The 24,864-nt window shown below is 44.4% G+C and overlaps 1 protein-coding gene and 2 non-coding genes across 5 annotated transcripts in view; all 3 read left to right on the top strand.

Annotated features, from left to right (window-relative positions):
- Positions 1–7,015: 7,015 nt before the first annotated feature.
- The window catches only part of NCAPD2 (non-SMC condensin I complex subunit D2), an 89,007-nt gene continuing 71,158 nt past the window's right edge, over positions 7,016–24,864 (top strand). Inside the window, exons 1-8 of one of the 3 annotated variants that reach the window (XM_085619824.1) lie at positions 7,031–7,148; positions 9,852–9,957; positions 10,793–10,918; positions 11,009–11,084; positions 17,421–17,479; positions 17,913–18,094; positions 22,180–22,319; positions 22,409–22,536. In XM_085619824.1, the coding sequence (XP_085475950.1) occupies positions 10,801–10,918; positions 11,009–11,084; positions 17,421–17,479; positions 17,913–18,094; positions 22,180–22,319; positions 22,409–22,536 (703 nt within the window). In that variant the 5' untranslated portion in view covers positions 7,031–7,148; positions 9,852–9,957; positions 10,793–10,800. Of the gene's footprint in view, positions 7,149–9,851; positions 9,969–10,792; positions 10,919–11,008; positions 11,085–17,420; positions 17,480–17,912; positions 18,095–22,179; positions 22,320–22,408; positions 22,537–24,864 lie in introns of all 3 variants that reach the window. The other 2 variants (XM_085619823.1, XM_085619822.1) reach the window with 2 other exon arrangements.
- LOC146812716 (small nucleolar RNA U85) lies at positions 17,533–17,838 on the top strand. The gene has a single exon (XR_014967133.1). It is a non-coding gene; the product is annotated as a small nucleolar RNA U85 (small nucleolar RNA).
- LOC146812715 (small nucleolar RNA U85) lies at positions 23,244–23,526 on the top strand. Its single transcript, XR_014967134.1, has one exon. It is a non-coding gene; the product is annotated as a small nucleolar RNA U85 (small nucleolar RNA).

Raw genomic sequence — 24,864 nt, 5'->3', positions numbered from 1 at the left:
ACCCAACAGTCACCAGCATGTTATCAAATATTTTTCAAAGGATGACCCTCTTTTTATATAAGGCAAAGCTCTCCCCTCTTTCTCCTACCTACCCACTCTCTCTGTTTTACTACGTTACTCAATCGTTCATTTCCTCTCTCCTTTCAAACTAAACGTCACCTAAACCTTTGAAATCTCCTCCCTGCATACCCACTTATCCCTAACTGCATCTATGCTATTCACCACCGCATCGCCCCTATTCTGTCAACTAAACGCACATACGTTCATTTTCCTCATTCCCAGGATTCTCAACCACTCACACTTAACTGTCAATACCCCCTCGTCTACCTGCTGAGACAAAATCATCCTCCTTTCTCTTACAGCGAAGATTTCGCCCTCTTCAAAACCACCCTCATTCAAACATATACGTGCAGTTAACTCCTTCCTAAAATCCTCTCCCCTTCTCGCTAAACTATCGTTTTCCCTCACATACCTGCTAAAACATAATCATCCTCGTCTCTCGTGCAGTGTGTTTCACTTTCTCCATTAACGCCCGTATTTAAACGAACCTTCCACCCTCTCCCATTTCTTGTTCCCTCCCCCTTCTCCCACTTCCTCAGTTTCACCTGGGCCTCCCAAGCCACCCTGATACACTTCAACTCCCATGATGCATTATAATATGCCATATACAATTGTAAGACGTTCTGTTGGACAAATGCTGTACGTTTTTTTAAAAAGACTGTACTTTCAATTTTCTACTTTTACATCAAAACTCATAAAATACAATAGTATGTACTAAGTTTCATGTTGTTATTAAGTGTCCATTTGACTTCCTTCAAAATAAGCGTCCTTAATGAACCAGGATGTTTAGCCTTGCAGGGAGACCACATGATCATCTTCACAAAGTTCTCAGTCACTGTGGGTGCTAACCCGATAGGGCAATTTATACTACAACATCATATATGGACGGGTTGCACTCCATTCTTCCTAGATTTATTCCAATTTTAAACATCAGTTTCTTCATACTGCGTGCTCACTGTCGACGTGCAAAGCCCAAACAGCATGCTTAGAACCAAACATCAAATTTCGGGGCAGCTTGTTGCCCCTACCATTGGCGACAGCCATTTTTTTATTTCTGCATTTGCATCTATTCTTTAAACTTAATGTTCTTTCCATCATTTTGTAATCCGTTATCATCTCTCTTATTCTAAACGTTCATATCCTCCTGCAAGGTTGTGCAATTTCCCAAATTTCTCATGTTATGGTGGGCCATCCGAACCTTTCTCCAAAAACACGTACTGAAGCAAAGTTCATCAAGAGCAGTTTATTGTAACCCAATGCATTTCAGACTCCACGGGTCCTTCGTCAAAGGTGGCGTAATCTTGAATAGGCTAACAACATGGGCGTCCGAGAACAAAGTCATATCCTCTATACAATATGGTTTCAGACCTGGTCATTCTACAATAACTCAATGCCTGAACTTATACCTGATTGTAGGCAAATACACTCTGGCCCGGCAGGGAACCATTCACATGGCTTTTATGGACCTATCGTCCGCCTTTGATTGTGTTGATAGAGGTAAATTGTGGGACATCATGTTAAAGATGGGTGTTGAGCAGAATCTAATTTATGTTTTGGCTGACTTGCACTCAGATACTAGAGCTAATGTCCGTTACACTCAAGATCTGAAAGTAACAAGTGACATTAGAATCAACCGGGGAGTCCGTCAAGGGTGTATCCTAGCACCATTTTTGTTCAATTTATATATTAATGAGCTAGAGGATTACCTGATAAAAACAGGAGCTGATTACCCCTATGTCGGCCGAAAAGGCGTCCCGGTTCTGCTCTACGCGGACGACGCCGTCCTTATTTCCAGGACGGCAAACGGCCTTCAGCTACTTTTAAACTCATTTTATGATTTCATGAGTTCTCGAGGCTTGAGTATTAATAACTCAAAGTCATACGTCATGAAAATAGGCCAAGGGTCGCGAAAGCCTAATTTGTTCTCCATAAATGGGGAAAAAATTCCAAACTCTAAAACCTTCTCATACCTTGGGGTTCTACTTGATAACCAATTAACCTGGGGCCCAGCTGTTGTAAAAAAGAAGGGCAAGGTAACACGCACCAATGCAGCCATACTCGGGTTTGGTAGAAAAATGGGTAACAGCCCGGTGGCTGCTTTACTTAAACTTTATCAAGCTAAGAGCGTCGCAATTGCCTGTTATGGCAGCGAGCTCTGGGGCTACAGTCAAACGCAAGCCCTGGAGATTGCAGAAAATAATTTTTTAAAGAAGGTTTTGAGGCTGCCAATGGGAACTGGTGCATGAGGAGCTAGGAGTACCTTTTCTCAGTGATAGATTAGCAGCAAGCCCCCTGTTATGCTGGCTGACCTCCTGGCTAAACAAAGATATACCTCTCACACATGATATATTAAAAGAAGCCTTAACTTGGGACGGCAGGTTCAAGGTCCCATGGTTGAGGTATATAAATGACCGCCTCACGGAACTGGGACGGACTGACCTGTTCTCAGCCCCAGAGATTATAACTAGAGCTGATGTTACCTTTGTGAAAAAATCATTTTCGTCCATTAGGTATTTTTCCCGGGAGGAGGGCGAATTGTTGAAAGCTAGCGTCAGGAAACATGCCTTACTCCAAACAAGCCTATGTATGGAACCGTATCTATCATGGCCTATGTCTGGCTTTGAACGCTATTTACTGACAAGGTTCCGTTTTGATTTATTTCACCTCCTGTTGGCAACTCCGAAAGGGGCACACCGAGGTCAAGTGCTTCCTGCTTGCGGCTGCGACGGGAAGTCTCCGCAAGACATGGTGCACTTTCTATTTATTTGTCCTTATTACACAGTACCGCGGAAGATATATTTAAAGCCTTGCTTAAAAAAGTTAAATTTCACACAGATTAAACCAGCTCTTTATTACCTTCAACTCTTAAATAGCGACTGCACTTTATATATATGCAGCTTCTTGAAATTAGCCATTATTTTCAGGAAAAGTATGGAGGGATAATTTTGCAGCTTTTAACATTGTACTTCTCCTTTATTTTTTAACTTTGTATACTTATTTATATTTTTAACTTGTTCAACTTGTCTGCTGTTCTGGTTTTATAATAACTCTGTATCTTATCTTGTCTCATAACTTTGCTGTCCAAAAACGGAACTGGATGATGTGTCTTCTGTATTGTTTATCTGTGAAATCTTGCTTATGATTGTATACTTGTGACATGAACTTTTTTATTGTTTATCTGTGAAATCTTGCTTATGATTGTATATCTGTGATATGAACTTTTATGATTGTAAAGATTACAATCGAATAAAGATATTTGACTTGAGAAGTATCAAACTTCTCAGCACATTAAACCCGCACTGATGCCAGTGTGGGATTTAATATACAATGCACGACAGAGGGCATCTTAGAGATGCCCCCTGAACCTAACCTACAATCCACGTCTTGTCTGAGGGGCTGCCTAGGCTGCCACATAACAGGTATGTTTCTGGACCCCTGGGTAGAGAGCCATCCGCTCTCCTGGGCCTGAAACAATGCACATCCTGGGCGAGGTGCTGGGTCTCCTCCCCCAGGATGGGCAGGTGAAGCTTCAAAGGCATGCAGCCTTTGTGAGCTTCTCCAGGCCACTTGCTGTAATCAGCAACTGGCCCCTACCGGTACTGACCCCACTCTGGCGGGAAGACTGGCCGGAAACCCCAAGGAAGGAAAGGGGGTATGCCAGCCTCTGCCAACCCCACCCCTCAGGTGGGGGAGGCGAGGTGAAGCACATCTCCGGGCTCTCGCCATCTTGAAGATGGAAAGCCCTGCCCAATCAGGTCTAGGCTACTGCCCCCCTCCCACAGGAGAGTGGCAGGATAAGGAGTGTACCCACCCCAGGACAGGGACCCATTGGTCCCTGCCCTTTACCTACCTGTAACGCCCCTAAATTCAGTATTTAGGGGCACCCTGAACCTTCATTCCTTAGATCCAGATTCAGAAACAGCAAAGAAGATCAAGAAACAAGAAGGCCTGCCGTGCAGCTGCTAACAAGAGGAAGACACCAACTGCTTTGGCCCCAGCCCTACCGGCCTGTCGACCCTCGAACCTGCTCCTGCTAAACCCCGGCATCTCCAGTGGTCAGCAACCTCACAAACCCCAGAGGACCTGGCTACCTTGTGACTCTAAGCAACTGGGACTCCCACGAGCAGTGGTACTGCTCAAAGCAAGTAACTAACCCCTGGCATCAGCCATGAACCGCGAACCCTGCACACTCTGCACCCGCCAAGCCTGGCCTGTGCTGGAGTGGACAAACACTACGAGGACGTCTCCCCGGCGACTGTAACCCCGAATCCAGCACCGAAGGACCCACCTCAACGCTCCTGACAATGCCTGCAGCCTCAGAACCAGGGACCCCTCCAACCGCGATCAGCAGAGGGTAAGATTTCCCGACACCAAAAGGCACCCCTGCAACCGGCGCCCTGCGGCCCCCTGTGTCCAACTCCTGGGTGCCTACCTATCCTCCAACTAACCTCTTGAAGTGGTGGTTGCACCTGAAGAATCTTCGTCCCTGAGCTTGCAGCCTTTGTTCGTTCTTGAGCTTCTCCATTGCAATCCATTGAGCGCCCGACGGCTCAAATGCACCCTGCACCCAGCCGCCCGAGTGCCCCTGGCAGTGCAACTTCTACTCTAAACTACTTCCCCATTTGCCCTGAGCAAGTGACCAGGAGCCCAGCTCCCACAGCCGCGTGGCCTGCTAGCCAGCAGCCACCAACCAAGGGTCACCTGCCTCCCACAGGATAACATTGGGCCTAACTCACTCTGCACCCGGCTGCCCCTGTGCTGCTGAGGGTGTAACAACTGTACTTAACTGACCCTGGGAGACCCCTGAGTCTATGCCCAGAACCTCAACTCTGCCAGTCGAGTACTTACCCAAAAGTCGATAACTCTCTTTTCTTCCATAGGGTAACATTGACTGGTTTCACTTGGAAATTCTTCTGTGTGGAGTTTCTAAACTTTAAAATATTCACCTAAAATCAACCGAGAAACGAAAACAAAAATACTCACCTGCTATCAGGAGAGATCCCAGTCCAGGATCTTGGTGCCCAGCACTGACCCTGAAAAGTAATTACAACCATACTTACCGCTAACCCAATTTTCTCCCATAGGAAACCAGTGACTGTTTTTCTGTGAAATTTCTTCTGTGTTGATTTTGCAAACTTACAAATATTCGTTAAAAATTGCGTGTATAACTAAAACACATTCTTTCAACTGTTTACAGGTGATGCACCAGTACTGGATCCAGGATCCAACACGGAGTTAGAAAAAGTATCACTAACCCCACTTACCTGCTAAATGAATTTCCTCCCATAGGATAACATTGGTGATTCTATGAGAAAAAGTTTCTGTGTCAACTTTTAAAATACTAAAATATTGCTTAAAAATCACTACTGTAACCAAAACGCTTTTACTCAATTGTTTACAGGAAATGTCCCAGGACTGAATCCAAGATCCAGTCCTGTGGTTAGAAAAGTAATACTTAAAGTAACTAATTGCATTTAACTAGAAATTCCCATTGAGCTCAATGTATTATTGTGTTTGAAATTGTGTTGCCTATTGCAACCACTGTAACTAATATATTAAAAAGTCTATTGCCTATTGAAAAGTATTTATCTAAAGCATTTCAATCTGAGAAAGTATATTTTGATACCTATTGTTGGTTGTAAAATAAAACAACTACATATTTTTATACAAATACCATTAGCCTAGAGTTCAGTTCTTGAGTGTGTGAGACCATTTCTTGACTGAGTGTGTACAACAAATGCTTTACATTGTCCTCTGATACTGCCTTACTGCTCGACCAAGCTACCACTTTAGAGAGTAAGGTTATATCTAACTTTAGCCTCTGCCAAACCACTGGGGACTGTGGACTCTGTACACCCTGTACCTATTTGGGAACAGTATATACAGAGCCACTTTCTATTGGCAAAGGCAATTGCTCTGGCTAAACACTTATAAGGTCCCAAAGGCGAGACCTATTGGCTATGCCAATGCTTGTTTTCTCTTGCCTGTTGTACAATGCACCCCTGTACTTATGTTGGTTATCCATTTACTTACTTATATACTTTTTAGTGACCTCCTCTGATGTGTCTGTAAACCATACCTTTTGTCCGAAATTTTGGTCCTGAATTTTGACATTCTGTCCTGAATTTTGAACCTTCGTCCTGCATTTTTACACTCACTGTCCTGAATTTGCACCCATGCCAGTTGGTGACGCTACCCAAAGCGCGAGTGACCCCCCTACAGTTGGCTAAGGAGAGCTTTATACATACTGTCATACTAAAACCCTTGGTAAGTTGACTTCCATATTGGTGGATGAAGTAATTGTTGTGACTGTCCTTCATTTGTGTCCATCAACGCTGCCATTTGGTTGTCCTTCTTCTTTGTCTTCAGGCACTATCGTCTTTTAGTTTTATATAACAAAAATACGGTCACCCTCGCTGTTCTACATTGGATACGCAGTGAGTATTTTTGCACTTCTTTGAAAGGGAGTTTTACCAATAAGTCAAAAGTGGAGAACATACTTTGGAGTGGGAAGGTACCAGCGATTCTCAGTAGCTAACATGCAGGTTGGAATAGCGTGCACCGTGTTTCCATGTCAAGCAATGGACCCTAGCCTCCGATTAAAATATTTTTATCATAAAAAAACGAACTGTTTTTTTTTTTTTAGCCGATGCTTTTAATAGTAAGAGCTCGGGAATGGAGTCGGGAACACCATCTCAGGACTAAATACGCCACCATTTTACAGGTAGTCCGGGACCATGAATTTGCAGAGGCTTCTTATATAAACTAGAACGCTTGTCATTATGCGAAATACCGTGTTTAGGTAGGCTGGAACAGGAAATGATGTCCCCCTCCTACATGAAAGTCTTCATTTAAGGGACGTTTAGACGGAGAATGTGATTGGTTTGTACCACAGCCGCCACTCTAATTGGCTGGCATGTTTTTTAGTAAGACAATCTCATTGGACATTTTGTGCGCTCTACTTTCGGTTGGTTGTGCCTCCCTTCCTCATCGTTGTGCTGGGACCGTTGCTCAGTTTCCTGCGCGCCGGATTTGAACAAGGTCTTGTAAACTGCTGCGGACTGTTCGAATAATTGTGTCTGAACGAGGTGAGTAGTAGCGCGAGGATGCGTGACGTCGTTGCTGTACGGTGGTGATACCTGTCTGAGGTCTTTCTGTGGCACTTTGGTGATGGTATAATTCCGCTGAGGGGAGAGACAGTGATGCCCACTGCGAAGGGTAATGTATCGACGTGAAACTGACCATTATTTGGATGCACAGGGGCTTCTTTGGTTGGTTGGAGTTATAGGCAGGTAGCGAGTTTCCGAGTCGTATTTATAAATGCTGGAAGCAGAACAGCCTCGCGCTCTCAAGTTCTCTGGCTCCGTTGTATGTGATTCTGGGCTCTGCAAAGATTGCCGTGTGTCTGTCTGAGAAGGGCCATTCTCTTAAACATATAATATAATCATCCCTTGCCCTAAGTTTGGGTAGTTGAAAGTGCGCCTCCAAAGTTACTTTCACGTGCATAGTAACGCGTCCGAGGCTTTGTTTTAACCTTTAGTATTAACAGCCGTAGGTGAGAGTGCTTCAAGTTGAGGCTGGACTCGAGCAGGGATATTCAAAGCTCTTGTATAAGTCGATACCAAAGGGGATGATGGACGGAGCGTTAGAGCAAAGCAAACGCCCCCAAACCAGTCAACTGATTTGGGTTTAATCCATCATCTTTCTTTAGCTCACTCCACCTCCCCAGTTCAGACGTGGCCATATGCAAATCAGTCTGACCCTGTGCCTCATGGGAACTGCCAAGCCATGTCTTCCCTGGACCGGAAACAAGCATCCTGGGACCGGTTTCGGTTTCATAACCTTCGTCAGCCAGGCTATCTTGAATCTTGTATGTCAGCAGACGACCCGGCCACTTATGGAACTCGCCATCACCCAAGTGATGGCACCACCTTACCATCCCCCAACAATCAAGTCGCCACACACTCATTGGATGCAATAACTTACTCTATTCACCGTGATACTATTGCTTGGGCGGGTGTTTATTGTACTGACGCAAGCAAGCCTGTAGTGTTGGAACAGCGCCACGTTCACATAAATTATCTATTGAAAACCAAATACATGTAGGCGCACCTCTCTAGTTTAAGTCCCATTCATTTGTAGATTAGGGTCCTGACACGTTACTTTAGAATAGATCGTCTGACTTAATAAAGGACAAGAAACATGTTGACTAGTTGTAGAGAATAAAAAGGAACATTACCTACCTTTATATCCCACTCTGTTTTTATTCATTAACCAGGACCGCCAAAATAATAATTATGGGAGGGTTCATTTTATTTCCACTTTCCTCATCAATTTACATGTTCATAAAAAGCCTTTCGCATTCAAGTAAACGTGATAAACTGCCAGAAAAGTAAAAACTCCAGCAGGGAGACCCTTTCATGGGCCCGTTGGGTATTTCAGCGCCTGCTCCACGGGGAGATGCCTGATGATGAAGCATACCACCCTTGTTGGTGGGTGAGGGCTCTTGCTCTGAAACTTATATATTTTCACCGACCTGTATTCCACCAAGGTGCACTAGTGGTGTTTACCTGGAGTGTAAATATGCACTACATATTCTGCATTTGATTGTGCCCTGTAATGGTCCATGAGGGCTCACTCCATGCCACAATTTTGGGATAACTAATTTAAATGTAGAGGAGTTGTGGGTTGCTATTAGCAACTCCGGAGAGCAAAATGTTTATGGAGCTATGGTAATGAAAAATCTAAAGTGTTGGGAATTAGAAATGGAGAATGTGTCTTGGGCCTACTGGGTGACGCTTTAGTTGACTGTGTTCAGTCCTTTTTAAGTGAGAGGTAGGGAAACGTACATCAAAGATGACGGAAGCGTAACAATTGAAATCGTCTCCTGCGGTTGTGAAACAAGCAAGCATTGGCAATCTCAAAAGGTCTCACCTTTGGGGCCTATTGGCTTTGCCAATGTTTTTGGGCAATGCTGAAGCACATGGGGGCAAAGGGAGAAGCACATGGGGGGGGGGGCAAAGGGAGAAGCACATGGGTGACAGAGTAATTCAAGTGTTGGGGGGGGGGGGGGGGAAGAACCACACAGGCGAGAGCAATAAAAGCCTGAGTGGAGGGGAACATGTGGGGAACAGCTGGAAACCACATGCACTCTCAAGGAGTGTTTAAGATACATGGGGAAAAATGTTTGCTAAATGTCTGCAGCAGAAGGTATGACGCTGGCCAATTAGAGGGGTGGTAAAGAATCTGTGCTTCAGGGAGAGACAAACACAAGGTTGACAAGACGCAACGCCATGTCATTTAGGAAGAAGCAAACCAATTCATGACACAGCCAAGCAATAATTAGCACTGGCTGGGTTGTAATCTCTGGGTAGTCCCACAGTAGATCTTCTGCAACCAGATAGCTGCATTGTCTGGTAGACTTGACCTGAAAGATGTCTGTGTGCAACTTTCTTGGGGGAGACCCTTGAGTTGATACTAGTCAGCCGGAGACCTCTACGCCTCCCACCCTGAGAGGCTGAGGGCTTCTTGCAGCATCAATTCATCAGTAATGTCTGTAAATGTCTCAGTGGAGGGGTCATTTGTTCATAGTAAAAGAACCCCTGCTGTCTGACTGTACTTGTGATAAAATGTCATTGGCTGCATCTGGTACAGATTGGTAACCTCCCTCTGTCCTTGGAACAGTAAATCTCCGACTAAATTCAATAATTGATCATTGAATTGTTTTATTTTTGTACCTCTTCAGACCTGGAAACAGTTTTATAGCTCTGATATCATTCCTGTCCCTGCAGTGGGATATTTTCCTCACTTCTAACCAGAAGTTCGTGGGAGTCGTTGTAAAGACCTACACTGAGCATTGGAGAGAGCAGCGCTCGAGGGACACAACTGCAAAAATAAGTACTCTTATGGTGTGCTTAAACAAAAAAGTTCCCTGAATGTTATCAGTGGAAGGGCACAAAGAGGGTATGCTCGGTGGGAGGGACAAACTAAAGATACACAGGACAGGTCACGCCATTGAATGAGTGACAAAGCCAACCAATGGCAAATACTGGGTGGGCTTTATGCCCATTGTACAATCTTGGTAAATGCTGGGTGGGCTTTGTGCCCATTGTAAAATCTTGGTAAGCTGCTGTTTTCTATCAGGCAGCTGTGCTGTCTGGTAGACTTGTCCTTAAAGGGGCACAACAAGAGTACTCTATGATGAAACACATGGGTTTAAGAAGGGGCAAAGGTTACAAATTAGAAAGAACACTAAAATCCTACAAGGGTGGTGATAGTTTCCGAACTGTTGAACGTAAGTGTATATAAACTGTACATTTAAGTGAATGGAAAGTGTGGCCTATCAACTGGTGTTGATAAGAATGTTCAGGGGAAGAGTCAGTGTAGATGATTGGTTGTGGTTGGAGGATGAAGAAATGCCAGAGGTGGTGAAGGACGTCTGTGGAGCAAGGATTAGAATCTAACATGGCCTAGAGAAAGGGAGGATAAGAGTAAGATGAATCGAAGTCTTTGTGGTATTGTGCAGTGAGAGACGGTTAAAACTAACTGAGTTGGTCCTCCTACAGCTGCCGTGGAAGAGGAATGGCAATTTTGCTGAGTGTGAATTGGGCATTGTGGGTGAGGGTCGGCAAAACCGTAGCCTTAAGGGTGTGGGTTCTCCCAGGGTAGAAAGAATTCCAGTGAAAAAGGTTTGATAAGTTATTGGTGTGTATCATTCTGCTTTCTAACATAGGTGTCAAGATGCCATTCGAATTTGATATCCCTTTGACGTTTGGGGAGCTACTGCACAGTGGGGGCATCGATCAATATGTGGTACAGGAGGTGCTGCCAGTCAGACAGCTTGGCACTCAGCTAGGTGGTGAGTCAATGGGGGCTTTGTTTTGTTTGGTAACATGGGTCATCTGCTGACTGGGTTAGTGTGACTGACCTTTCTATCATTCCCCTTCAGCTTTTCAGTCTGCCTTCAGAGCGGCGGGTCCAATGGCCATCTTGGAGCATTTTGACACTATCTACAGCATCCTACAGTAAGTACTCGCCTGTCTTGCACATCCTCCAACTTAATGTCAGTGTGCTTGCTACAAGAATGTATTTTTTAAGTCACAGGTTTAGACCTACCTGTGCTTTTAAAAATAGTTACATGGGCTGCTGCTGAGTTTGCTAGGATATAGTCAGTTCTGACAGCTTAAAGATGGTGACGTTTTGCAATCGTGACTATTTTCTCCTGGTGTCTTTTTGATTGGCCATTCCTCATTGGAAATCTAAGTTTAATCGGGAGTACATGGTGGCAGAAGGGGATTGCGTATTAGAGATCAGGCTGGGTAACACATAGGTCGCCCAACTATTTTGTTAATGCTCTGTTACAACACTTTTTATCCGTGAGCAAGATGGCTCTTGACTATTTCCAGGGCCAGCTGATTCAAATATGCGCTCCAACCTTCACGTTCCATGTCACTGTAAAAATTTGATTTATCACAATACATTTTTTTTTTTTTTTTTGCGCTGAAAGATAACTAGTTAATTCCACAGATAGCTAGGACTTTTATATTATGTTACTACTAACAAAACTACATGGTTCAATGACATTGGCTGACTGGCTTTGTTAGTCTGGAATCGTAAAGGACGTTTGCTTTGGTCTTTTACTTTCTTCTGCAGATCTTACTTACAGTGTAAAACCAATATTTATCTACTCTTTATTTAAATTCTTCCAATTCGTATATAACTAGTTTGTTGCTGTGTTCCATAGCCACAAATATGCTTACTTGTGTTGGTATATTTTGCTCCAGGCTACCCTGGCAACATTGTGTGTTAATTTGAGTACGAGTTATGCAATACATATTTCTATTCCATACTGCTGATACATTGCTGTGATTTTTAGCATGGAAAACTTGCTCTGTTCTTGGTCTGGATCTGAAGGACAAAAGGTTAAGCCAACAACTCCGTTGATAAACTGCTCTCCGGGAGCTACCAACCCTATTCTTGAATCTGTCATGCCCCAGTTTTATGACGCAAGAACTCTTACTGGAAATTGTGATCTTTGTCCCTCCGGAGCTGCCATTGAATTTCCTCCCAGGTACCCGAAAAATTGTTTGACTGCTCAATTTCTCTTGATAGTTTAGGTGGTGGACAGATGACAGAAAAAAATTGTTTGGCGCTTCATGGTAGAGATTAAGACAATACATGAAAAAGGAGTAACCAGGCGATTGTCTAGTCACTAAGCAATTTTAGTATTCACAATTTGAGACGGTCAACCTAGATAGGTGACCTTTGAGATGGGATTAAACAAGACTCCCCTTTTGTGACCTGATCACAAGTAGCTCATTAGTTATAAATCCAGATTTTGATTGTTGAATAGTTTACATATTTCAAGACACAAACGTTCCTCTCAACCCTGCAACCACAGGTTTCATGGTATATGAGAGACACTGAGTGGGCTGCAAGGCAAAATCACTTATTGGAAGTTTTAAGTAGCGCCACATGTTGCCTCCTGGATAGTGCAGCAGTGTTAACCCTCATGTATACTTCATATCATATGAACTACTGAATCTCTATCCAATATGGTGGATCATAGGCCATGCCCGCCAAATTTTTGGTTGGAATGGACTAGACCATTATGACTTTGTAACTGCCTCTTTAACATTCCCTAAAAAGACAATCCCTTCGCTCTTCAATTCTAGGCAAAGGTAAACATGTTAGTGTGTGTGTGTGTGTGTGTATATATATATTATAGTCCAATACCCGCTCACATTCAGAAAGGGTCTGACACAGCTAGGGTAGCTTGACAAGTGGTTTATTCTCCCCAAGAAAAAGAGCAAAGTCCTTGAGAGACGTAAAGTGGTCTGAAACATCCGGCAAACGCGTTTCAGCGGTCAGCTTTCTTCAGTGCCGGTTTCATGCTGAAATTATTTCACCTGGGGTCCTTTTGAATATTCCTGCCGTCACTCCCATTGAAGCAAAGGCTCGGCCCCACCTACATCTTAAGGGTGTAGTATCCAATTTGCACTTCCATCTAGTGCGCAGCTGCACCTTGCTCCCGTGTCGCATGCCAACGCCGATGGGAGGGCCACATTCCGTGATTGGCGACTCTGACACACAATGGCATCCCAACAGAAGTTTGGTTAACGGGCAGCACACTGAACACGGCTGCCTGGTGAGTAGATATCAATCTGCACGGTGAGTCCACTCGGAAGTCCCTCTGCATCCCTCCCCTTGGCAGAGAAATAAACACACAGTGGTATTAGACGGCTGGGGCGGGGGGGGGGGGGGGGGGGAGGACCCGTGTTGTATCCTTAAACTCCTCCAGTTGTGCTGTCAGACGCGGTGCTCTAGACCGGAAAGGCGTGTCAGTAAACGGTGGCAGCGTACCGTTTGAAACAAAGTCCAATACCCCCTCACACTCAGATATTTTTTTTTTTCGACTTTGGCAGCCTTTTGGGGAAAAGCATGCTAACACTTGCGTACCTTTCTGTGACCTTAGTACTCCAGCAGAAAGTAATTTCTAGATCGGGTGTCTCCAACTAGTCGATTGCAAACTACCAGTAGCTCTCAGACCCCATTAGAGTAGCTCACAGCCTGGAGCTCATTTTTAGGTCTCGCCTGAGCCAGCGCATGTGTTGCTCTGGCGAGACATTTAGTAAGAGGGCTTTTAAAAGTCCGACCACACGCTTTTGCTGGCCTCAATGCTTGCGGTTGTGCGAGAGCACGCGCACAGCCGCCATCTGGCTTTCCTTGCGGCACCCTTACAGCACGCCTCGCTCCGCCCCTCCCCCATTACAGAGCGCGTCATCGCGATCACTTAAGCGGCCGCGTTACTTTTACGGCCGTGCGGCCAATGCTTGTTTAGCAGAGCACGTCAGTAGCATCAATCTAATGCTAAAATGATAAAACTAGCACTTACATGTCCATTCCTACAGTTAGAGGTGACCTGGAATAGTTACAAATATCACACGTGTTTGAGTGTGATATTTAGTGGTTAAAAGCTGCCGCTTGCATTTTGTAGCGGTGGCAGGAGCTATTGATGGTGACTCCTGGGAAATATCCCGGGCCCAGGCACTTGAGTGGTTTTGCAAATTAAGCCTTGGTTGATGGTGACCTTGCAAGGCTGTCTGCACTAGTCTGTAGCGCCGTAAATATCAAGTGCTTCCATTAGTCAATTCAGTGATATTAACTTTAACAATCTCAGAAGACTGAACGGCGGAGCAACCTCTGCTTAGATTAAAGCCTGTGCCCAAATGCCTCCTATAGAAAGAGGGCCTCATTTATAATAATGGATACAGTGCTTAATTTATGTAAGAGACTGCTGCTGCTCGAAGATCTGCTCAGAAGCCCGCAGTCCATGCAATACATTTTTTTGCAGATGTACGCAAACTCGACACGAAGGTATCTGAGCGCTTTACCAGTTGCATTACAGATGGACACATTCGTTTTTTTAAGTATGATTTGGCCATAATCACAAAATGTTTCTGCCTCTCGCCAGACTCGAACCTGGCTCCTCAGCTTCCAAGTTGGTCGCTCTAGCCGTTTACACACGTCGGTAAACTGAACTCGCTGACTGGTATTCTAAAATCCACCTCCATGCTAGTTTATTTAGCTTTCCTACGTCTCTATGCGTGTAACCATAGACAACAATACAGCATAATTTGAATCGCTGAATACCTGCTCTTCAAGCTAGTCCTGGGGAATTGCTCAATTAGCATGTAAACAAAGAGGTTTATCACATTTCAGATCTAGAAAGAGAAGTCGGTTTACCCTTGGGCATAGGTTAAACGAACCACCATCTTGGAAAACCTAATTCGCAGTCAAGATAAAATAATTTGAAAAAATGCACAGTAGTAGAGTAGCATTTTTAAAATCTTTGCATTACATGCTCAAATTGCATAATATATTTAACGTGAAATGTTTGTAAGAAAGGTCATTTGCACTAATTACAGACTTGTAAAATATGCGCTTTATTTTGTCTTACCACTCTGATTTAAACATTTCCTTTTACGTTCGAAAACATGCTGTATTTAAAAAAAAAAAAATCGACTATGAGCTGAGGTTTTTTTAAGCGCCGTCCTATCTCTAGCAGCAGCTTTTCCCTCCCCTATTGTGCTGCGTGACTGCTCAAAGCAGTGATAGCGCTGTAGCTTCATTTTCGCGAATCTACTCGGGAGAAACTTGTTCAGCTGGAAACATGTCTACCTCGATCCGCGACATAGTGCCTGAGAATTTTGCATATGTCATTTTTACGTTTTGTTATAGCCAGATTATGTTTTACCTGTCAAGACATGTAATGAAGGGAAGGAAGAAATACGATGTCAAGGTAGGTGCTGCGTGTTTATTCGAAAATGAATGGTTAAAGTCTGTTTTGTTCTGTCTTTAACTCAGTTTTAAAATATAGTGTGGATGTTCTGTGGTAAAGTCTTTTTAATTCTACTGCACATTTTGTATTAGACTAATTTCATTTTGTTTAAGTATCTATTTGTAATTCTGTATTTACAGAAATGCTGAGATTACACCAAACAGTATTTAGGATTAGCATTAGTGCACAAAACAGAGTGTTCATTTGCACGTCTGTACACATGTGACGGCTACACATGCCCGATAGAAACCCATATCTGAACTTTGAATAACTTGTACGAACACAGTCAACCTCGCTTGTGTTTCAGACAATATTATTCTATATCAAATTGCCCTGGAGTTATTAGGCGATCTGTTTTAGTACTTCAGAATATGTAACAAGTAAAATAGATCCATGTTTAAATGCTTCAAGCTATGGTTAAAGTCGATGTGGTGTACAGCCTATACATTGAAAGTTTGAAAAGGGGACAGACACTGATCACATTACAGAAATATATATTACAGTTGTATGTAGTGCTTCACCCCTTACGAAGCGCATTTGTAAACAGATTACACTCCACTGCAGGGGCTTGCACGCAGATGAGGTACCAGTGTTTTGATGCTCTGCACGAGGACCAAAGCTTGACTCCTAGTTTGCTTTTATTGTCAAGCCTTGGTGTGTGGCCAAACTAAAATGTGTGCAAGATAAAACACAGTCTTATAGGGTGCTAGGGCATCAGTGGAAAGTGTCCGACTGCGTGGCTGGCCCATGTGGGAAGTGTTTTAATCTGTCAAAAGAGAACATGGATTCCCTGATTACAAAAACCAGCATTGGCATAGCCAATAGGTCTCGCCTTTGGGACCTAATAAGTGTTTAGCCATGCAACAGTTGATGTTGCATGCATATTATGCTGCATAACTTAATACTTATAAGGTCCCAAAAGCGAGACCTATTGGCTATGCCAATGCTTTTTAAATGAGCATAGGGTCATGTTTTCCTTTTTAAAGTTAAGGGGAGGCAGTGTTTATTTTACATTATCAGGCTGCTGATAGCAGGGCCTGATAATGAGCAGTGCTCGCTCAGTCAGATTTAAGACCCAAGGGGCACTGAGGTGAATAACTGAATCACTGAGTTATGTAATGCAAAGTCCTTGTCGACTCCACGTTGGAGCTGACAACAAAATGCTGTTTCTGAATGGTTTTGAAAGGAAAATAAAATGAAGTTACATTTATAATTTTATCCCATTTTCAAAATGTTGTATTTACAGCAGGCCGCCTTCTTCCAGTGGACACTGCTATTTGTATACCTGGAAAAATACAGGAATTTTTAAGTGTAGAAAATGTTTCATGCTTTGAACATTCTTCTGCACTTCAAATTTCTCCCAAGAAACAAAATGGTTGTAGGTTTGTGTTATACCTGTAATGGTGCCACATATGGTGAAAGGAACGCCCTGTGCCACAAGTACAAACAACATAGGCTCTGTCACCCATACACGTGTATCCCATTCATACGCATACATGTTCATACATCCCAAAAGATCTTGCTCCCTGATACACACGGAAGCCCCATCATAGAGCCCCCAGTCCAAGTATTTTTTCAAGCCATAGGTTTTGGCTTGACTGACAGCCTTAAAGTTAATGAAGCTGGGTGTGGGGGGTGTCTGGTAACAATGCACGAGTTGTTTAGCCATCAGTAACTCACAAAGATTTTCCCTGATCAGAAGTAGCTCACTTAAGAAAAGGTTGGAGACCCCTGTCCTAGATAGTTACATTTGTGTTCAGAAAAGGGAAATGACAGCATTGAAGGACGTTGGAAGTTGTGGTATTTGTGTTTTTTTTTTTTTTTTTATTTTTTATTTTTTTTTAAATATATTTATTATGTATTTTGAATGGTTCTTAGGCGTTAGTAATGGTAATTGAAGCGACATAATTTATTTTAGTTATATTAGTGCTGTAAAATAAGCCTATCTTGTATTCATATTGCATGTGGTGTTTTGTAATTCAGTCTGTCACCTCTGGCTTTTCTGTCTTACACCCCACAGTCATTTTAGAACAATTAACCTTGAGCTGAAGGAGGACACATTGGAACTTCTAGTTAAAGGTTTGTTGTAGATTTCGTCTCTTATTCCCTTGCACTCCCTTCCACTGTTCAAGGCTAAATGATGAAACTTGTGGCTTCTGTGACCTCACTTGACAGGCTATACTCCTGTATCCTAACCTCTATATTGGCCCGTAATCTTGGTGGGTGATACTGAGCTATGTGCACTCGCTGTAAGGCCGGGCCGACAATAAACTGCAGTCTCCACTCCCTTTTTCCTGAGCTTTCAGAGGGAGGGAACTGGTTCCAGAGAGTCTGGGTCTGCAAACAAGGTATATCCAGTTCCAAAAGGTTGGGTTATGGGAGTGTGGCTCGAAAATGATCGGTGTGGCATGATCCTAATACTTTGGTAATCTGATGCTGAACAACCCCTTCTGATGGTCATTAGCTAGTCAAACTTCAAGTGTTTACAGTATTGCTTGATCTCTCCTCCCAGTGGTGTCTCGTCATGCCAGTGAGCTGCCCGCTGTTTTGGAGGACCTGACCCTGAGCTCTGCTGATCGCTGTGCCCATCTCAACACTCTCAAGATGAACTGCTACCTTCTCACTCAGCTAGTGGAAGCATTTGAGGCAGAGACTTATAAGACTGGGCTGGTCAACCTGGAGGCAGGTGGCCGGGTGAGTTGAGGGATAGTGGTGATCTAAAAGGTTTGGTGGGGGGGGGGGGGGGGGGGGGGGCTTTAGCAAATCATATGCTGTGAAGGGGACGGAGCATTAAAGCGGGGGGGGGGGGGGCAAGAGACTGATCAAGGTTTAAGCATGCAGTCAAGTGTATCGTCCATTCCTCCAGACACTATTTTTTTTTCTAGCAAAACACACAAGATGATGGACGGAATGTTGCACATTGGCAAAACCTTCACCCCCAGTCACAGATCTGGGCTTAATCCATCGTTCTTTTGCTCACCACGCCACCCCAGTTCAGACATGGCCATATGCAAATCAGTCTTGACCCTGTGCCTCATGGGAACAGTCCAGCCCGAACTGCCAAGCCATGTCTTCCCTGGACTGTAATCAAGCATCCAGGACCGGTTTTGGAGTTTCACCCCTCTTCAGCCAGGATAGCTTGACTCCAGTGGCGTAGTGAGCACGAGACTCACGTCTGGGCATACCCTGCCCACATAGGGCGAACAGCAAAACACACAAGATGATGGACGGAATGTTGCACATTGGCAAAACATTCACCCCCAGTCACAGATCTGGGTTTAATCCATTGTTATTTTGCTCACCACTAGTACAGAGATCTGGGCCAAAATCCATTGTTTCTTTGCTCACCATGCCATGTTTTTGCACTAATTGTTTTTTTTTTTTTTTCTATTCAGGAATTTGAAGTTTAAATCGGTCTTGTCCATGAACGTCCTAAGACGTTTTTACTGAAATACACAACCACTCTAGATGGGTGAAATGCACACTGCCTCAGTTATCCTTCCCTGCGGACGGGCTGTAACAGTCTTCCGTCTCCCAAACTGTCCAACCCGTGACTTTGGGGTTTCCACCTGGCTGCGTTTGTCAGGTTCTTCCTGTAGAATTAATGGTTTTTCTCTGACTCTCTGAATCTATATCCACTGAGTCTCGGGCGTGAGCAAAGAAGTCGTGTTACCAAAACAGCCCTTGTAGGCTACATCAAACCAATCATATCAACTAACTAGCACAAGCCATATTGCTGTTTGAAGTAGGTACATGAAATTAGTTAATTGTCTCTCCGATTCTCCAGTATTGGTATCTTTATATAATCACATGCTTGAATCCTTCCCTGTCTTCAGGCTGGGAATCCCCATTAACTTATCAAACTGTGTACTATGGCCCTAGGCCCCCGCCAACAGTGTTTTGGTAGTACACCCACCTAATTTGAAACAACCCACACGTCTTACAATGAAGTGTAGGTGCTAAGCTTCCATCCACAAGATTCGTTTTCAGTATGGTTTTGTGCCTTGTACAGTGGAGGAAAGGTCTTTTTTCAGTAGAGGAAGTGCTGTCTTTCAAGAGAAACTTTAGATGTTCTCTATTCCCAAGGCACCATAGGAGGTAATGCTGTAAAAGAAACTTCATAAACTGTTAGGGTTCCTTGTGGTGGGGTTTGCTGTTGTCCATCTCTACATAGCTCATAAGTGTAATCTTGCCTATGGGTATTTGAGGACACTTTGCCGGGTCTAGCAGGTATGGAAGTTTTCGATGTGGATATATGGGCACTTGGTGGAACACTGTCTTTACACCACACACGCTATCATTTGACGCTATAAGTCTTTTACATTTGTGGCAGGATGCTCATGGTGAGGGTAGAAACGTCCAAATGTCTGAATTCCAACTTAACAGGTATCTGGCTGTTACTCTATCATAACCTGATGTCACTGAGCTTATCTCTGTGGTACCTAGGATGCATCTTTGGTTTTTCTGGATATGCGCACAGTCTCAAGGATTTGTTGTGCCAGTACTGGCATGGTGGCAATCTGAGTACAGTGATCTGCCGTCCATAATACCACCAGACATGTTTCTGGACACCTGGGTTGAGGGCCCCTGCTCTAAGGTCAGATACAAAGCCCATCTTGGGCGGAGGTGTGCCTTCTCTCCCAGGCTGATAACTGTACTCGAGGGAAGCTTCAAAGACCTTGCTACCTTTCTAATGGTGATGTCGACTCCAACATGGGTCCCGGACAGGTGTCTTCGCTAGGTCTTTGAGCAGGAAATTGGCCCGTAGGGCTGGGGCCAAATCCGTAGACTTATTTCAGGCTCAGCTGCACAACGTCTTCTTTGTCCTTTTCTTCTTGGGTCACAAGAATCTGAGGATCAAGGTTCTGGGGTATCCCTAAATACTGAGCTACTTGCCTTTAGGGTGACTACACCCTCAGAATGTCTCCTCTCTTTGGGGAGGGGGCATCCCCCTAACTTGATTGGGTTGAATCCTTCCATTCAAGGTGGAGGATTTCCTAAGGAGGGGTCACCTTGGTCCAGTGCACCTTAGGGGTGGTCCTGGCAGAAGAGGGGAAACCTGACTACTGATTTTCCTGCTGACCGTGCCACCACATTTGGGGCTTGGTTAAGGGGCGGGCATCTCTACTAGCTGGTTTGTGGAACCTCCACACCAAGCAGCCTTTTTCCCTGACCCACAAGAGCACAAGGGCTCCCACCTCAGTGGGTCAGAGGGGTGTGTGGCAGGCTGGTGCGTCCCAGCTAGCTGGACACAAGGGCATCTCTAAGATGCCCTCTGAGTGCATTTTGTAAAGAATCTAACGTAGGCATCAGTGTGGGTTTATTATGGTGAGCAGTTTGATACCAAACTTCTTAGCATTCATTAAAGCCATCATGGAGCTGTGGAGTTTGTAATGACAAACTCCCAGCCCATGTACACCATACGGCTCCACTGCAATTACAATATCTCTAAATGGCACACCCTGTAGGGGCACATTGCTCATGCAGCTGTCCCCTCACCTGTGGAACAGGGCACCCTGCCTTAGGGCTGTGAGGCTTGCTAGAGGGGTGACTTACCTATGCCATAGGCAGTGGTTGGTGGGCAAGGCACACAGGGATGTGTGCCATGTAGACTTTTCAGTTTTGTTTGCACCAAAACAGGGCATTGGTAGTGTGTATGTCTTTGGTGAAGGGTCTCTGAGGATGGCACAATGCATGCTGCTGCCTTTAGAGACTCTGGTCACAAGGCCCTTGGTACCACTGGTACCTTTTACTAAGGACTCACAGGTGAGCCAGAGGTGTGGCAATTGTGAAAACAAAGGTACAGTTTTAGGAAATAACACAGGCACTGGGCACCTGATTGGCATTGACCCAGTGCACACTCAGTCAAGGTGCATCAGATATTTTTACAAAAAGTGGGAGGTAACCATGCTAACAGGGGCGCTTTTCCTACAAACTGTGTCTTTGTCCTTCCAGAGCTTACAACCTTTCTTCAAAACCGATTTGGGCAGGACTATGCCTACTGGAGCATTATAAAGTCTGATTTGTGTAGGACTAGTTCAAACTGAGGTGATATGGTGTGCAAAATGTATTTATCCATCACTTAAAAAAAAAAATATTATATACACTGTTACCCGGATTTTAAATCTGATGTTTGTATTCCTTAGTGTAGCTAGTTAAAACTGGACTAGTTTATTTAAGCCCTCGGATGGCAGACTTGAATTTTTTTTAATGAGCCCTTGGTATTGATCCTCCTGTTAATGGTTTTTGTCAGTCTCTGAATCTTTGGCTATTTCAAGATTTGTGGCACAGCCTGTGTGTAGTCAGTGTACCCTTGATTAATCCTAAGAAACCATATGCCCTTTAGCCCATCCTGTTTAAGCCAACACGATGCATTCTTTTGGAGGCACATGCTTGTTGCCAGCAGTACTGATGGGGATTGTGCCTCTAGAGTTTGTTTGGGAATATAAGCCCAATACATGTTCTGTTTTATGCTACGGGTTTAGAAGAACTGGTTGCAGTGATTTATGCTCCCTTTAGCTGTGAATTAACTGCTGCAACCCGTATGTCTTCTCACTGGCACACTGCTCATATTTTTGAGGTACAGCGGGTTTTGTGGCTTAATACCTTCCATCGTGCAGGGCTACCTCTTTTGTATGTATTATGAAGGCTCTATTAAGATTGAAGTATTATCCTTCTTAGATTAGGCCATTCCTTCTTGTACACCCTTTGCTCCAGCAGAGGTTCACGGTCTAATTGTCTCTGTGTTCAGCTCTAGTGACGTCTACCTTCCCTTGCAGGGTAAGAAGGGAAAGTTAAAGGCTGGTGGTTTTGATTGGGAGGCAGAACGCGAGCGAGTACTGCAGGCCATCCTGAATCTGGTGCAGCTGGAGATCCGGCGCCTCTGGAGCCTCTCTGTGGTGGAAGAAGAGTTTGTCAGGTCTGCAGCAGGGAGATGCTGTTTTGTGGGTGGGAGATATGGCTCTTTTTCCTAGCTTTTATTCTGATGTTGGTTCCCTCCTCCTGCAGCCTGGTGACTGGCTCCTGCTACAAGATCCTGGAGAATCCCAGTGTCTCCCAGGCCAAGAACAAGCCCACACGTGATGTGGTGTCCCATCTCCTGGGGGTGATGGTTAAACGCTATAACCACATGCTGAGTGAGTGGCCGCTTAGTCTTCTGTGCTTTTGTGATAGCAACTCCTTCCCCCTCAACCACATCTGTTTAGTGTAATCCCCTTCCTATATGTGGCTCTGCGTTTTTCACTACTGTAGTTGGGTCTCCAGATGAATTAGGGGTCTTGGAATAAAAACCTATGTACAGGGCCACTGAAATTGTGAGTGTGCGGCCGCTGCTACTTCGCATATTTGTAGATTTGCCGCATCTGTCATAATCCATAATCTGCAGATTAAAACAAAAAAAAATTCTAGCTCAGAGGCACATGTTGTCGTGCAGTGGAAGGTCCTTAGTAACGGTTGACTGGTCACCTTGCTGTAGACTTTTACGACAATTGGGTATTAAACTGGTGTTAATGAGGTGCAACTAATACCCTGACAGTGTTAACAAGTATAGAAATGACAAAACAATGATGTAATACTATCACAAAAGATGCCGCATAATTTGCCTTTTCTTCTGCATAATTTACGCTGGATGAATAACAAATTTTGGTTACTTGTTAATTGGGAAGGTATTTTTTTATATTTGAGTAGTCTTTACTTAAGATGCGCCATGCTCCCTTTAAAATTTTCTCTGGTGCACTCCCTCTTGATTCCCACAGAAGCTTCTTATTTTATTATTATTTTCGGTCTGCATCTCTCGTTTGTTCATGCTCCCTTAGTCATGACTGTTTTGGAGATGCCAAATTGCACACCATGAGCAAAGAGGACAAACTCTCTTCGGTATGTCCTTGGATTCAGTGACTGCTCCTCTGGTCTGTAATCTTGGCACGTGGTGCTGAGCTGTGTGCACCTGCTGTAAGGATAAAAAATAAACTGCAGTATTCCTTTTAAATTAGGTGCTGTACGACCAAATTTTATATCGGCCCTGGCCAGGTTGAATACAATGTGCAGTAAAGCACAGTCTGAGCCATGGGCCAATGCCACAGGACTGCCACTTGGTATGACCACTTATCTTTGGTAACCTGATTGAGAGTGACAACAGAGTGTAATCTGTATTTGTGAAGCCCCTTTTTAATTTTTTTTTTATTTTTTATTATATAGGTTCTCTTATTTTAAGAGATATTGCCAAAAACATATAACCAGTGTTGCATATAACCTCACATAGCTACACAGATTATATCCTGGTGAATGTCAGTATCCCATCTAGCTCCTATAAAATTTCTCTCCTGTGCACAGATCTCTTCCCCCTCTCCCCTCCCCACACACACACTGTTGGACCTAACGTCCTTGGGGTAGCTTGACTCAGGCCAAAGGGCTTTTACTCCAGAAAGGCATAACGTGCTTGCACCACACCCAACTCGCAATCTCACTCAACACCACTTAAAAAGGACGCTACACCGCTTTTTGATGAAGTTTAGAAGAAATCTTTCTCCCTCTTCAATATAACCAGTCAGTTACTTTTCATCCAGCACATTTTAGGGCAAAACATTTCATTACATTAGATTTGACAGTAACATTCCCCTGATGTTTCACTTTAGTACAGCAGATTCTTAATCACTCCCGGAGGCTTCCACCCTGTCTTAATACCGGAGTGCCCATTCAAATCCCTTCAGATTGCGCTCCAACGAATATTTATATAATACACGACTTCAGATGTTCACCAAAGTCTATCCGGCGCTTGTCTGATAAAAGGTCTCCCTAGCTGCTATACTTTCTAACCCTTATACCGTCATTTTGAATCAGCCCTTTACATATTGAGGTCAACAATGTGGTTGGCAGTTGATTAGCCACCTCAAGACAATTTACATGCAGGTTCCCTTCTCACCAATGCAGTTCCATTACAGTTAAGCAGCACATACAAATTATTCAGTTGCTAGGCTTCGAGCTGCTATCTCCGGCGCTATACTTGAAACTGTAAATGTATTTACTTCAGTCACACAGGGGGGGAAGCTTTACCACAGCGCCTGTATAATTAGCTGGAACCGATATTTCTTCAATACATCAGTACTTTGCTTTAATAGACCCTCCTTTAACCTAGAACGTATACTCTCCAGCACCTTTCCCCTGTTCTCACACCCAGCTTACTGCGTGCACCCGGAATCCTCCTCATGCAGCGGTGCTCGCCGGTCGTCCAAGAGGGAGCCTTCCTTAACGGGGTTGAGGATAATGTACACCCTCCGACCACCTCCCCCCCCCCCCCCCCCCCCCCCCCCCAAGGGCTTCCCCGTGAGGTGATTTCCCCGGTTGGCGCACTCCTGCCGATTCTTCTCGGACAGGCGCTCCCGCCGCCGCCGGTAGGGGCGTGGCCTCGACCCACGGCTGGTAAAAGGGGGCGTCGCTACAGGGATGGCTCGGCTCACATGACCTGT

The sequence above is a fragment of the Triturus cristatus genome, chromosome 7 (assembly GCF_964204655.1).
Source record: "Triturus cristatus chromosome 7, aTriCri1.1, whole genome shotgun sequence".
Lineage (NCBI taxonomy): Eukaryota > Metazoa > Chordata > Amphibia > Caudata > Salamandridae > Triturus > Triturus cristatus.
The sequence above is the reverse complement of the archived record's forward strand: the minus strand, read 5'-3'. Positions and strand labels throughout refer to the sequence as shown.